Source organism: Lagopus muta, chromosome 7 (genome assembly GCF_023343835.1).
Source record: "Lagopus muta isolate bLagMut1 chromosome 7, bLagMut1 primary, whole genome shotgun sequence".
Lineage (NCBI taxonomy): Eukaryota > Metazoa > Chordata > Aves > Galliformes > Phasianidae > Lagopus > Lagopus muta.
The window spans coordinates 18,557,162-18,573,770 of NC_064439.1; the positions used below are offsets into that span (position 1 = coordinate 18,557,162).

Genomic DNA, 16,609 nt, shown 5'->3' on the forward strand with positions numbered 1-16,609 from the left:
TGTCTGAACAGCTGCTGTGGAGAGGAGGAGGCCACACAGGCTCTTGTCACTGCTGCCCAGTAAAAGAACAAGGGGCAAAAGGCACAAACTAGAACACAGGAATTTCCATTTGGATATGAGAAAAAACTTATTTTCTCTGAGGGTGACAGAGCACTGGAACAGGCTGCCCAGAGAGGCTGTGAATTCTCCTTCTCTGTAGATATTCAAAACTCACCTGGATGCTTTCCTGTTCTATTTACTGTAGGGAACTGCTTTAAGCAGAGAGTTGGACTAAATGATCTCCAGAGGTCACTTTCAAGCCCTACAATTCTGTGATTCTGTGACTAGTGAGTAAATGAGTCCTTTGCTGGGAGCTCTCTCTCCATCTTTGGGGTCTTCTGCCTCCATGAATGTTTGAGAGAAAAAGGAGAACCTTGCTAAGCATAAAGAAATTATGTGACAGTCCATGTACAAGTAGAGCATAATGTTTGAAAGTTTTAATTAGTAACTTCTGTCTTGAAGGAGAAATCGTATAATTTTCAGATGCACTGAACACTAATAAACCCATTGTATTTCATTCATACCACTCTGTCTAAAATCTTATGGGTTTATGGATGTTCTGAACATCTGAAAATGAAGATTATTATTAGATACAATATTGAACTACTTCATAAATTCCTACAACAATGGCAAATACATACACATGCTCAGACCCAATAGTACTTACATCTAGTAGGGATTAATGAACCTTTATCTTAGACCTAATCTTGTATCTAAATGGTGTTAAACTAAAGTTCCAAAGGTTACATGAAAAAAAAATTATCACAATTGCAATCATATAAAGTTCTGAATTTCTTCTACCAAATGGTTGAAATAGTGTGGCAAATAGCATTACAGGAATTGATTTTTTAAAATGCCTCATTCTAACATGTAAATCAGATATTTTTCAAATGAATCTACCTCAGAGAAAAATACATCAAATCCTGCACACTGTTTATTAAACATTTTCTATTGATACAGTAATGAGTCCAAACAGGAGCTAGATGCACTTGGTTCCAAGTAAACTTTGTCAACTTTTTTTGAGGCATATGTCAGTAAGACTTCAGATGTAGTGGCTACCATCATTGCTGTGTCACTGGGGTAGAACTCTGAAAACTGTCATTTCAATCCACCACTTGCTCTACTGAATGCATTTTTAAGACCTTCATTTAGTAGCATGTCGATAATTCCCTGTTGCAATTAAAAACATTGCAGCAGATTTGATTAGCTATGCCATTTATGCCATCTGTCAACATGGCCATTTTATAGCAACTTCATTTTCAAGTGATGACCCAAATCTGCTTTTAGCAAAGCAATAACAAATATATTCTATGAAATGAGAATAGGAACATTCATGAAATGTAAAGAATTCCAGGATTTCAGTGGAAGTGGGGAGTACTGGTTCAGGGAGCAAATGAAGAATTAAAGTATTTGCATGTATATAACAATAATAATTCTGCATAACTAATGCAGCTGAGTCTAGGTAACAAAAAAAGATGTCAAAATCCTTCCAGTGGACTGTATATAGCTAGAACAGATATGGAGATGTCATCAGATCTACCAGATGCCATGTATCTCTATTTGGCAAAGAATATTTAAATGACAACAGGTGCTCATTAAGTGCAAGAGACAAAATTCTATGCTTTTTGTCTTTTAAGAGAGTTCAATGAGAATTAATAAAAATAACAAATCATACACTCTTTACACAGAAGACTCATCAAGGTTTAACTTGTAAAAGCTAGAAACATAATGGAAAATTATTGGGAAGGGACAAAGTCTGAATGAAAAAACCACGTTGAGCCAGTATCAGAACAGAAACAAATGAAAATGTACATGTGTCCTTTAAGTATACTGTTCCCTTTTTATTCTTCCTGAATATCTGTAACAGTATATATACTATGGATTTCCAGGAACTGAAGAGCATTCCAGAAATTTGAAATGCTTTCTTAAATACTATGTTATTATTCACATGAGATAAAATATTTAGCGACTTCTAAATAAAAAGTTACTCTGGAAAACAAAGTGGAAAATTGTACAGGTAGAACTCTTTTCTGCTTTTAACCACAAAAGAAATCTCATAATGTAATGAAGAAATGATGACACTAGCTGGGCTTTTGAGTTAATTAGGAGAAGAATTAAAATATTTTAAAGTAGAACTTCTTCACAAGCTGAGGGAGCTGAGGGTACTTCCATTCTGAATGATTATGATGATGAGATAGGAAGTAAAAATTAAATGCTAGAGGTGTTGGTTCAAGTGAAAAATAAAACAATCTGCATTTTTTTGGGGAAGAAAATGCATCAGACATTATGTTTGCTCTCAGTCTGCAGCTGTCTCTGTTTCCTGCAAAACAGACTCCATTTTGGTTCCACTATGCCCAGAATATCACTTTCTTTTCACATAATGCTGCCTGGAAAAATTATTGTACTTCCCTTACTTCATTACTTTCCAACTTCTCTTGGAACATACAAAACTTTATCAAATGAAGTGTGACTGTGAATGAATGCAGTATGAATTCATGTAGGTTGCTCCAAAAGTAATGCCTCCTATTTACTTCTAAGGAAAATAGAACATATACAAGCAGCATGGAAACTCTATTTGATAGACCAAGTTCTCAGCTACTGAACACTATTTTTTTTGAACGTACAAAACATGTATTTTCAGTATTACCTAATTCACACTGATGAGCTGATAGACACTCTTCATTTCATTGTGCAACAGCAGTGCATGGCTGTCTAGAATTTGTCTTGTTTTTCACACTGCAGACAGCACTGCTGAAATGCACCACCCGTGATCTCACTGTACTCACATCCACTCTTTGGTCTCCATAAAAGTTCAGCAAGCACCAATGAATGTCAATAGGTGCCATTTTCTTTCTGCACGGAGGAATTCAGTTCCACTCCTTTGCCTCATATGCACTTCCATGTCAGATCCCACTTTGTCAGACTGCCCCTCTGCTGCCATTTGTCACATGGGAACAAAATGTAATGGAATACTGGCAGGAAGGTTCCACTTCTACTGCCATTCCACCAACATCTGCATCTTACATAATGGGCCAACAAAATAGGAGGCATTACATTTAGAGTACCCTTGTATGTGCTCTATACAAAATATTTGCACTTAACTAGCTCAATATACTCAATCATATACCTAAATTTAAGCATAAATATGTTATTTTTGTTTATCCTGTCATAAAATATGTTGCTTAATTAAAATTTATTTTGGAATAGGATGATTTTTTTTAACAGTTAAGAGGACTTGTTCCACTCTGTTGTAACAAATTCTTCTCTTGAACAGCTAAGGCAACAAGCTTAATAAGAAGAAATATACAGCAGTACAAACAGTCTGTACTATAATAACACTTCTAAAAAAAATAAATATAATTACTAAATTAGAGTGAATATCTGATGCAGAATATTCATGCCTGTACTACTTAATTCCACTATCGTTTTAGTGTTTCATATCACAAAATTTACAACATACAGGTGATGACAAGCATGATGAAAGAGATTACTGACACAAATCCCAGCAGGCAATCTGCAAACCAATGATTGTTCCACAATTTTATGGGACAGGAACTAAAATAAAATGCATCACATTCTCAAGCATTGTGTAAACAAAGAAGTGAAAAGTTGTTAAACTTTTCTTTTTTTTTCAGCTGTTTCTGTTTTTGTTCAGCTGTAAAGAAGCTGTTTTATACAGTGAAAGTGATTGAATGAGTAAGGTAATATTCATAACTGACGTAACAAGCAGATTGTCATTAAGAAATATGGACTCTCACTGAGAATTCTTGCTGCTGCAAGAGTCTAAGAATGGATGTGGGCTAAAAGAGGTAAGTTTTATTTTCAATTCATAGAAAGAAATAATCCTAGTTTAAATGGGATTTGTCAGTGTTCTGATTAAAGAAGAATAGGAGTTTTTTTTCTATAATATTAATGTTACAACAACAAAGGAAACATGCTGAAAAGCAGATAAGGAATAAAAAAGAAGTTTTTACTTACGGTCTGCTTTGAATAACTAGAAGGAAAAGGAGTCTGTGAGAGGTACCCAGAGTCAAATTTGTGAGATTATTGTACCAGATTTTCCAGCAGAATAAACAGAAAATAATAATCATTAAACACGTTCTCTGGGAAGGAGCTATAATGAAATTTAGTTTTGATAAGCACTATACTTGATCTGAAGCACTATTGTGTATATTTTACACTCTGGATACTGACTAGCCCAATTAACCTCCCTTTCTTTTACATGTTATTTTCTGAACTATATCTATCTTTGACTACTGAAAATGATCTCTTTAATTGTAGAATGCTCATATGTTGGTGTTTTATTTCTTTGCCTCAAATTATCTTACATTTCATTCTTGTTAAATAAATTTTAAAAATGGCTTATTGCATTTTGAAAACTACTTTATGTTTTACACAGACATCCTCCAGAGGTATTTTTACTCTTCTTTTCAAAATAAAGACATGAAGGTCATCTTTGGGGAAAATATTTACTTTTCCACTTCAGAGATGAAAAAATAGAACATAGGACGGATTCAGCTGAGTTAACACAGAATTATTTAACAGAATCAAGAGTTAAGTGCAATTTCTGAAATCCAGATCAGCAGACATCAATCCACAGCTGCTATACTTCCTATAGTACTCCCACATGTATAAGACTGGAAAGGATATTGAAAAACCCCATGTCTGAGGCTACATACATCAAGGCACCAACCTCATTCATATTGGCCAAACTTCATTCTTATTCATATACTTTTTCCTGGTATTTTGCTCCTTTATAAAACACACTGAGATAATATTAGAAGTAGTAAAGACCTTCTGACAGGCTGAAAGCAGCCTGGTGTTGCTGGTACATCTGTTTGTATTTCTGTTATCACACATGAACTCACAGCGATTGAGTAATACTTTACATAGCCACTTCAGCACCAGTGGGCACCAGCAACTGAGCTATCAGCAAGAGAAGTGCAGAGATATTATGGCTTAGCCAGAATATGCTACTGCTCCTGTAATATCTTATTCACAAATCGAAAAAGGAAGCAGGAGCAATGACAGCAGAAAAAAGTGACAAACTGAAGGCTTAAGACAGTTTTTAAAGTGTTTATAATGTGTGCAAACAGAACAAGAAAGAATTCTGCACAAAGAAAACACACAATTTTGGAACTGTATTCATAGTACTGCATTTGTGGAGGCTGATATTTATACAATTACGAATCACAGTGAAAATTTAGTTAATCTAGTTGCATGCTAACCTTCCATAAAATCATATTAAGAGCTCTATGTTCCACAATGGTACTTTTGAATTAAAGACTTTGGTCAGTGAGAACCTTACACTGTCTTAAAAATAGAATTGCCATTCCACTTAAGAAGACATCTTGTGAGGCTGCTTTTTTCCTATCTGAAACAATACCATCACGGGCTCACTTAGTTTGAGAATTAATCCACTTTCTTTTCTTGCTTTGCTCCCATCAGGCTTACCATGCATAAAAAATTCTCAATTATTGAATGCTAATTTCCTAACAGATTCTTGCAGTTCATGCATTCAAATTAACTTGTCAAATCAAGAAAGAGCAACTTGGAAAAGATTAGAAGAAATTGGGTGTGGAACAATCTTCTACTCAATAAAGTATAAATCTATTTCTTATTCATATCTCTATCAGCTGACAAATCTACACATCCATTCATTCATTTGTTGCACTTGATAAAAATGACCTATTGCTGTCTCAACTCTTCAATGGAAGAAAAGTATGCAGTAGTTTAAGCACAGTAGACTGATAAAGAGACAGAATTTCTACTCAGATATTCAATATGATTGTTCTGTAATCAGGAAAGAGACAGCATACTAGTTAGAAAAATAGTACTGACATTACTTCTCATTTATCACAGACTAGATTTGATCTAATTCAACAAACTGCTTATTAAGACCCACGTGTTAAGACTCTGACATTTTTTCATATAAAAACACTTCAGCATAGCAAATTGCTGTTGGTGGAATACAGATTTTATAGATAGTCAGTCTGGCACATTTCTTTCCTTTGCCCAAAGCAGGAGCATAATCAGCAAATTCATGAATTACACCTATTGATTTTTTTTTCAGAATACGCTATATTTTAAATGTCTAGCCCTTCTAAAGCATTTAAAATAAGATTTTCCTTGTCATTTGTATATGAATCTATTACATTGATTGGATTATATATGCTCCCTCTGGTGGTTTACTTAATCCATACAAATGTCTCATTTTTTTTTTCTTGGTAATTCAATGGCTAAGATACTGAGGCTGATTTTGTAATAACAGCACACTATTTTCAGCTAAATGGTGTTGTAATAAAAACAGCTTGAATTTCTTGAATAAAGAAGCATGTTTTCTCCTCATCTTTGAATTTTAAGTTGAAATATGGAATATCCTTAACACAAAAAAATACAAAAAACCAAAAAAAAAAAAAAAAAAACCCAAACCAAAAGAACAAAGTCAATCACACATTCATTTCCCAAACACTTAATAACAGCATTTAATGAAAAATGAGCTCTACAAATGGTAGGTAATGAATGTCAGGTTAGGAGTAAAAAGATTTTCAGGCTGAGGCAAAACCTTCAATCCATCAAATCCACAGTAAAACTTCAGGGAATAAGAACGTATAGAATGTTTGAAGAGTCCATAGAGAAGATCTAAGTAAAAAACTTATAGATTTTGATTTACTGTTTTGGTAAAATAACCAAAGGTGATTTTATTAATCTTCACTGCACAATTAAGCTAATCTGTGTTGTCAGTTGATTATTTTTGATCCTGATCTTGTCCACTGCCTTTCCTTGCTCTGTAATGAAATCTCTGACCTTGGCTGAAGTATTAGCTATAGAATAAAAATGAGATGGCAGACACCTAACAGTCAGTTATACGTAGAAAATTATCCTGTGCTTCTTATTAATATATTTTTTTCTAAGTCATAGTTTTAATGCAGTCAGATAATGTAATATTTATTTTTGTACTAATACTGTAATTCTGGATGGATATGGCTTTTCTAACTGATAAGTGTATCAGATTACAGAAGACTGTACTAGGATAATATGTGATTCAGCAGTTATTCTCCTCTTCCAAGATTTCCAGATGTAAAAGTTTTAAAAATTAACTGGTCTCATTTTTTTTTTTTTTTTTTTTTAAAGAATAAGCAAAGGAGTAAATTCAAGCTTTCACAGAGGTTGCAACAACCTTTTTTTTTTTCTTAAGAAACTCAAATACCTAAAACTTTTCCCTTCACCACTTTCCAGCTAATCAATATGGTATGCAAAATAATTTTGTTTATTATGTGCTTAGACGTGAGCAGTAATTATGATAAAAAAGATCAGAAACATCAAAACTTAAATTCATTTATTGCTGCTATTCACTGACACATTTCTAATTTTCCACTTTGCTCAGAACAGACTCTGCAAAGCAAAGCAATAACAATTCAGTTACCCAACTACTGATGTTCTTTCCGTTCATGGGATATGTTGGAGAAATAGGATCCCCTCATCATTTTAGTTCAGGATACTCTTGAGACTGCAGGAAGCTTTGGGAACTGCACACGTGATCACAGTCAGAACAACTGCCTAGAGCACAGAGTCCTGGCTACCACTTCCCACAGAGACCCCAGCACAGGGACTTATTCAGTTTGCTCCAGGGCACATTTCAAAGAAAGATTTGCACTCTATGGATCAGAAACACAAAATAACGCAGAGTAACCCAGGAGGAGCTGCTCAAAGCTGGAGTCATGCAAGGGAGTTATGCATTTCAGTGCACATGGTTAAGCACCTTACCAGTTAATGGTCCCGGGCACCTTTCAGATATGACTTTAGTTCAGAGGATCCACATTCAATTACCTTTGTTCCTCAATGAATATTTTGAAAGGGTAGTGTGAAGCATAATGAGAGGAGGGGCTTCGTGGCATTCAGTGACTTCACTGCTCAGTCAGCTATAGGCATTTCTTCAGCAAAATGTATTTGAGCTCTAGAGACCTTTGAGGTTTTAGATACTTAATTGCAGTGTTTGTTGAAAAGGTACTTCTAGTACTGCTCTTATTCTGCTCAACTTCTCTTGAAAACCTAAATGAGCCAGCTAGCAAAATCCCCTTGTGGGCTGAGCTGTTTAGGCTCATAGGTGCCCCTGGTGTGCAACAGGAAGTTGAAGGATTTAGAATTTAAATATGGGTACCAACAGTGACAGTTGAATAAAATTATCACCTAAACTGTTTGTGGCTCTTGCCTTTAGTCTTTCAGCTCTCTTTCTCCAGCACTGGGACAATAGCACAATAAACCAGAGATGTTTTAAGATGCATTTATGCTGTGTTAACAAAGTAAAGCATGAGACACATAAAAAACCCGTGTTTATAGCACCTGTGTTTATAGTAGATAGCAGGAATTTTCCCTTTTCTTATTTCTAAACTCAATGAAGTCTCAACATTATTTCTTTGCTGAAATCTAGGATTTTCCAGAAGTTCATTGAAACAAACTTATCAATATCTACAGAATTTGAACTCCTCGATCATTTTAATCATCGTATTTCCATCCTAGCTCAGTGATAGCTCTTCTAAACTTAATTTCTTTATTGGGCAAATACTTCTAAGGTAGCTCACCATTTAATCAGCAGGACCAAGTTGTACAAATTGAACCTGTAACATAGTATCAAAATTGTCATAATGCTTTCAATGACTTCCCTAAAACTGACATCTCTAACATGGAGGCTATACCAAATGCCTAGAGTACACAAACATTTTCTGCAGCACAGAAAGATTATATAAACAGCAATGACTTATCTGTTTCTGCATGCTGGTATGTGAGAGAAAATGGAGGGCAAATTTTTGAAGTTTCAGACGCAGGTGACTACTAAGTGTTTTTGGTGTATGGACACAGATCCATGTGTAGGAGAAGGCTATGTGACTTAGTGTCTGTATTTATACTTAGTTTCTTTCATGAATGCAAAAGTTCTCCCCCTTATAAACTGTTCAAATAATATAAAATATATATATATATAAAATAACCTTGATGATGGATCTTCCATCTGCTGAAGTCACATGAAAGCAGTGTGGTGCCCTTACTTTAGTCATGACATAACTACATTACATACTACATACTGGATATCAGGGTCAGTAGTGATGATCCCTTAAGAAAACTAAAACTGTGATTGAAGTACACAGAGAGTATTAGAGGATTTTGCTCTGAATCACCTTTAAGAATAACCTACCTCTCTGAAGACTCAAGAGTGGGCACAGCAACTGAGCTGAAGTTACAGTAGCAAACAAGCCACCGTGTTGAAGAAAAAAATTACTTTCATTCCAACATAGATTGCCCACATGGGGGAGGTACAGTTATTCTGCAATGGCTCTCTTGGTCTACTTTCCTTTTGCAGCTATGGGTTTTACATACATTTTCTATTTTTCCAACACCTATACTTTATTGTTTGAATGATTCAATATAAGGTTTAAATTTTACGCAAAGAAAAAATACTAAAAGCCATTCTCAATAGCACTGTTGCTGTTGGGTCATGTTGAGAAAAAAAAGGGGCTGTAGAACTGATCAACAGTTATTCCCACTGGATATGTGTTTGCTTGCTATCTACATGGAAGCATGTTTGTTCTGGGAGACCAAAGACTACCAAAGTGTTACTGCAGCTTCAGAGGAGGAACTCACGGTATATTACAGTCACACTTGTGACCCTCATTACTCCATCACACTCTTCTTTTGGCAAGCAGGCAGTTTACCTTTACAGAAAGCAAAGCACTGGATCATTTTAGTGGTACTGGTATACTGGATGCCACCAGTACCAAGCTCAGGCTTTTGCACCAAGGGCTAGATGCCTTTCCCCTCTAGGCTTTGCCTATAAGCCAAGGACGACAGTCTTTCTTTTCTCACTTCTCAGATACCCAAGTCCAGTCATTCCCCACTTTGCAACCCAGAAGCACTCCTTGGGCACTGCTACTAAGTTTCTACTTTTGATTACTTCAAAGACCCTTTAGAGTACCCACTCATTGCAAGGTGTAAATATTAATATACTTTCTATTCTAGGCATTTCTGAAATGTCTATGTTGATATTTCACATAATGCTTTGCCCTTGTTTTTCTAAGCAGATTTTATTCTCCTGCAGTAGAACAATGTTTATCACAACAGGAGATAAAAGTCAACAGTGATTTACAAGGCAGTGACACAGAAAAAACTGAACTACTGTGTTGGAGGAACTCAAAACTTTCTATCCTTTATGATTTTTAACCAGGATAGTTAGGTATTCTTGTTGAAATAGTCTATCACATGCAGAAAGAACATTTTAACACAATGTATTTATTTCTGAAGGGAGTAAAAACATAACGAGGTACTGAATTTGATGATTCTGAGGACTCTGCTGCAATCTAGATACCTAAAAAGAGTAATGGAGTAAAGATTTTTTGTATATTTCTAAAATGAATAAACATGCAGAGAAACAGCGAGATAAAACAGAGCCACTGGACTAGTATGCAGATGTGAGTATCATACAGAACAGAAAATTAACAAAGCTAACAGGAATGATTCCCAATCATAATGATCCTAAACTGTAACACTACTAAAAAGACACCCAATCTTCACATTTTGAAAAGTAAGTTGCCTGTTCACATGAACTTTACCTCCACCTACTATATCAGATGTGATTCTTGATAGAACTGGAGAAAATAAGAAGTTAAGAAATAAGGTATAAAATCTAGCATAAAAATAAGATGTTCAGAGGATCATCGTTGGATATTTTCAAGACCCAGCTGACCAAAGTCTCGAGCTGACAGCTGACCCCACTTTAAGCAAGTGGTTGGACTGGATGACCTCCAGCATGTTCTTTCAATCAAAGCTGATTTATGATTCTACAAACATTCCTGCTTTTGCTTAAATCCAGCTTTACTATCATTCATTCTTACAGATGCAAATTGGACAGTATGTCTGTTTTTAAATTGTCATTTATTTAATTTAAATAATTTAAGTAATTTAAATCTTAAATTAAAGATGATTCCTGTGCAGTGGCATAATCTTAGTTTGCTTTTCTGGATGCATCCTTTTTTTTAAGGAATTAATTCCAGTTCCTTGTTTTGCTGCTAGTCAAATGATTTCTGAAGACTGCTCTTATGAAATTACAGACTCATTACATTTAGTAATGATATAAAATAAATATGCTAAGTCTATCTGTCGCAGATCATCGAAGACAAAACTGTGCAGCAGTGTTGAGCTGAATGCTTTTGGGAAACAGCAGAACTGCTTCACAGCAGTTCATCTTTGACTGCAGTGTGATCTTCATGGGGAAATACGTAAGACTTTTTAAAATGTGGATTTTAATTGAATAAAAATAGCTGTGTTAAAACTGTATATTTTTCAGCAGCAAATTACATCTTGCCAGTTATAAATGGGCAGCCACAAATTCATTTAAATACATGGAGGGGAACACAGTGCAACCACATGCTTGATATTGCTTTCTGCTAATGGTGAAAGATAAAATTCTTTCCGTTCTCAGCACAACTGATTTTCCAGCAACCTTAGAACTTAGGAAACGCAGTTCTTCAGAAGCTATGAAAAACAGATGAAAATGAAAGATCTCAAAGTTTGACAGATGTTTGTAAGAGTCTGAACCTTACTGCCTCTTCAAATCTTACCTGTTATAAATAAATTTATCCAAACAGAAATGAGAACACTGCCTACAAAACAACAGACAGTGCTATGGCATTTAGTAAAGGAAGGAGAATCAAGCAATGATTGAAAGCAAGAAATTGGCTAAAGCAAACAATATCTGTTCATGCTTGTTTGGAATAGTTCTCTGTTACTATCTTCAGTCTTGAAGATGACTGACATGTATTTTCACAGAATCATTTAATTTAGGTTTAATTCCACAGAAATTGAGGTTTTGCAAAACAAACAACAACAACAACAACAACAACAAAACCCACTTATTGAGAGAGATGAGACTTAAGAAAACAAAGAAGTGACCCCAACTTCTTAATTTCATATAAAGTTCATCAGCTATTTTTCAGCTCTTCAAAATGTTATCATGGCACTCACTATTCTGGAATGCCAATAACCTTTTCTCCTTTCATTATGCATCCATTTATATACAGGATTTCTGAGCCTAATCACTAGGGCTAAAAAACACAACGTATCCATTATGCCTCTGCATTTAGTGGGAGAGAACCAGTGCTACATAAATTTATTCTATGAAGGTCAGTGAAGGTCAGTGACTGAAGAACTTTTTGGAAAAGCTTCAGCTGCAGTTTCCATTTTACTGTCTGTGCTCCAACTGCTCCACAGAGTTAAATTTGTTCCTACTACTGAGTAGGCTGTCATGAATGTGGCAGTGAGAGGCTGAAGGACCCAATGTGCTCACTAACTATGAGAAATTAGGAGAGAAAAGAATCTGGTGTTTACAGAACAAGTGTGTCTTTATAGTTACAATGCCACCCAGATCTCTCTGCAGTAAAATTGTTTTTGATAAAGCAATGGGTATAGGGAGAAAACATGAATTTTATTACAATTTCTATTTCTCATGTAGTCCTTCAAAAGAATTTTAAAGCAGGATAAAGAAAATAGGAACAAGGGCTCAATTTCTAAAACAATTCCTTTGACCCTTCTTAATTATTTTTTTTTTTATGGATGAAGTGAAATAGGACAACGTTGCATGGCTAAAGAATGCAAGTAAGGTCTACCAGTATGTATGTGAATGAATGTAAGTAAACCCCAAATATAACATCTCTCTGTGCTCAGTGAGCAGTTGGAAATGTTTTTGTATATCCTTTGAGCACAGCTGCATATACATGTCAAAAAAGAAAAATCCTTTTCTTTACCTTTGGAGTTTGCTGCACCAGCTGCAGTTGAAACCAATCTGGGCAGTGACACAGGGACCACAGCTGTTAAACTGGAGACAAGCTGGGAAGCAGGTAAGTAAACACAAATTATTACAGTAGTCTAACAAATAATTACCACAGAAAGTATGAGAGAAGGATACATCTTTTGACTATATATATGTAGGGAATATACAGGTTCACAGATTTTCAAAATAACAGACTAAAACCAGCCTACTATAAGGCAGTGCACAGAGGAACATCTTATCTGTAGGATTTCATTTGTATGCATTTGTAAATGTAATCTCACTTCCACAACAGCTCTTTCAGCTTCATTGCCAGAGTTTTTATCTTTCTATAAATTATTTAATATTTCATTAAACTTTTCTTCCCTGGTGTCAGTGTTTTTTGGTGTTGCTATCATATAGACACACACAGTCATTAAGATCGGCAGGAAAGTGTACAAGAAATACAATCAGATTAGAAAAAAATGAAAGATAGTTTCCAGTTTCTTTTTTTCACAACAGTACAGCTGGCAGTTTAAACTCCAATATCACTAAACATCACTTTGAACAAAAGAGATGAACGAATTGCAAAATGTGTTTGGGGATGTTCCTTTCAGATGTGATGCAAAGTACTTAGTAGTATTTGTGCTTGTTTAGCAAGCATGAAAATGGCTCTATTTTCTTGAGGAAAAGAATTTAAAGGCAATATGAGCATTCTTTTGAAAAATTATTTGGCACAGATTTCACTCACAACCTAATGGGAGCTGTGTACCTACAAACTAACTTAAGATACATGAAGATGCATTGGATAATGCATCATTCAGCTGAGAATAAATCTGAGAGAAGATAAATGAATCTGTCCCTACTCCAAATTCACAGGTAAAACAAAATATTTAAAATTGTATGTGTGTTGCAGCTGAGGCTGTACCCCAGATCTGGCTCCTTCACATTCTACAGTTTACTTACTTGGAAGAGGTATCATTTCAACAGCTGACAGATTTGTAATCTTTGACATCTGAAGCTCCACCCTGTGGTATTCGTAAATTGTTCTTCTGCGGACATCTACCAGGAAAGAAAAATAAAATATTTTCATACTCTATTATTTTGCAGCCTGTAGACTGTGAAAAATAGTGGATATATTGATTGCTCACAGTACCTTAGTTGAACATGACACCAATTTTCCTCAAGGATAAGTATTTAACTTTACACATTTTGAAGGAATATGTAAAAGCAATTGATAGGAAGTGTTGACAAAATAGGTACCTGTTCCTGGGAAAGGACTGTGAAAATGCTGAGTGAGCTCTCAAGCTTCTTATTTGTTCATCTAGGTAGAAACTCTACTGAGCAAATTGTCAGGCATTTTAGGGTGTGTTTCAGATTCTCGCTCTCCTAAGTTGTTTTTCAGCTTCGTACTTGAAAGATATGTTTTATATGCTCATTTTGTCAGTTATTGTCAAAACTTGCAAACAAAACTGATTTCACTGCTTAATCAAATTTGCTAGCTACAGGCTAGTTCATATCTAAATGCATTAAACATTAGAAAATTACATTATAAAGACAAGACAAGTCCTCCTAAATATGCACTGTAACGTATAATCTTGACACAAGCTGACTGCACCCAAGTTTCTCAAAGCAGAAATTCAATATAGTCAGTGCACAGTTCTTGTGGGCTGTGAACACATTGAAAGCAGTAAAATCGAAGAACGAGATAAGAGTGAAAGCATCATGCAATCTCTGTTTTCAAGATTAGTAATTATTTATTTTGAGTATACCAGATTTTAAGAGTATGGCTGCAATGCAAACTGCTGGAAAATTTGAAAATTTGCAAGTTAAAAGTACACACCATATGGCCAATCTGACATAATGATTTCCTGATGTCCTGGATTCAAATTCATATCCTCTTTGAAGGATATGCTAAACTTCAAATGAAATCAATGCTAAATACAATCAGTGATTTCTGTGAAACCATGCCAGAGAGGAATAAAGGGTTACACACAAAGGATTACACCTTGCTGCTTGGTATAAAGGCTGCGTTTTTGCAGCTTGAAGTGCATTCCCCGGTTGGCATAAAATCACATAGCAAAAAACAGCAGTATTCTTCAGTCTCCTGGTAGGAAGGATGTTGCAGGCATTTTTCAGAAAGAAAATATATTAGGAAGAATTTCTTCTCAGAAAGAGTTCTTAGGCACTGGAACAGGCAGCCCATGGAAGGGGTGGAATCACCATCCCTGGTGGTGTTTAAGGGTGGATGTAGTGCTTTGGGATCTCATTTAGAGGGTAATGTTTGTGGTAGGTGGACAATCTTAGAAGTATTTTTCAACCTTAGTGGTTCTATGATTCAAATAAATCTACAAAATAAATATTAGTCTTAAGGGAAGAGAAAAAGTGCATCCAAGGTGTCCCATGGCTAAGGCGCCTCTTGCTGTAAGGGTACAAAGCTTACTAGTCAAAGAGGGATGAAGAACATCTAAACATAACATAAACATCTAAAAATAAACCTGGGAATTCTCTTCACTGCATACAAAAAATAACCACTGAGTTATTAGTATCAGTTGGAATAAGCAGGGGGAATCTTGGGGGACAGAGAGGGTGGCAGAAACAGAGCTGCACTATGGTGGGTTAATTCTCTTGCATTGGCCAGGGTTGCTGCGTGGGAAGCAGCTATGTCCTCCTTCACTGTGTAAGCTCTAATGCACTTGTAGTCAGCACCTGGTTTTTGGAAAATGATATTTCTTTTTAGCTCCAAACTAGCAGCATTGCCAAACACTTCCTCCTGCCATTTATTTTAGGCTGGTTTTGCTGTTGCTTAACCCCTTCTGATAGGAGATCTCTCTCTTGGTCTGAAGTGTACCTTTAGTTGAGCTAGCAATGCTTTTTACCTACAAATTCAATCTGACAGAATAAGGGACAGAAACTGGAATGTGCCAAACATTTTCCCTAACAAATACCTTCTATTTAGCCACATCCTTCAAACCCAAGAGGAAGAAAGGGTTTTTAAGACAAAGCTAATCTTTTGCTGGGGTGAGGAAAATCTCTCTCCAGCAGTAAGAAGTCTGTGTTCCCAGGATGATAACTCTTATAAGAGCACCTTCCAAATCAGAATGATCAGAAAATGCATTTGAAATGAACTCCTGCCAACGCCGAAGGCTCTAATATGTTTCCACAGAAATCTTTATACTTCTGTCCAAAAAAAAAACCACCAACAAACAAACCCAAAAAACCGCTTAAATTAAAATGCAATTGCTGGCACTTTAGCTGAAATCCATTTCATTTCATCTGCCTTGGTATGGACTGCTGTGTTATAATCTTGTTTACTCCGAATATTCCCCAGCACACTCCATGCAAGGCTACCAAGGCATAAGGAGTTTTGGACTCCCAAAAATCCAAGTCACAAACACTTTCATCTCACCCAGTACATGAAACTGCCAAAACACTGATGTTGAAGTGAACTATGTTTGGTATCAAAACACATATTTTTAATCATGCATTGTCCAGCATGACTATTGATCACATTCAACCCCTCTGCATGGCATATTTAGGTAGGATCTTGTTTTCCTTCACCCAGAAGAGGGCTGTGCCAACTGCATCCTGTCTACTGTGGGAAACCTGTGCACAAAGTGGTAGTTGGGTAGTCACTTTCTAACTGCTTGCAGGCAGACAGTTAAACACACAAGCATTCAAATTCCTATGCGTGGCTAGGCTGTAAAAATGCAGGTGTAGATTCCCTTGAAAGTCTGACTGGAAACCTGCTGTGCAGAGTACCTTTTTCTATTTAGC

General features: G+C 35.7%; 1 protein-coding gene across 4 annotated transcripts in view; it reads right to left on the minus strand.

Moving 5' to 3' along the window:
• Positions 1-16,609, minus strand: part of PLXDC2 (plexin domain containing 2) — a 234,880-nt gene that overhangs the window by 29,424 nt on the left and 188,847 nt on the right. For all 4 annotated transcript variants that reach the window (XM_048950495.1, XM_048950494.1, XM_048950498.1 and 1 more), the window contains 2 exons: positions 13,799-13,894; positions 12,831-12,912 (listed from right to left, as the gene is read on the minus strand). In XM_048950495.1, the coding sequence (XP_048806452.1) occupies positions 12,831-12,912; positions 13,799-13,894 (178 nt within the window). The remainder of the gene's footprint in view (positions 1-12,830; positions 12,913-13,798; positions 13,895-16,609) is intronic.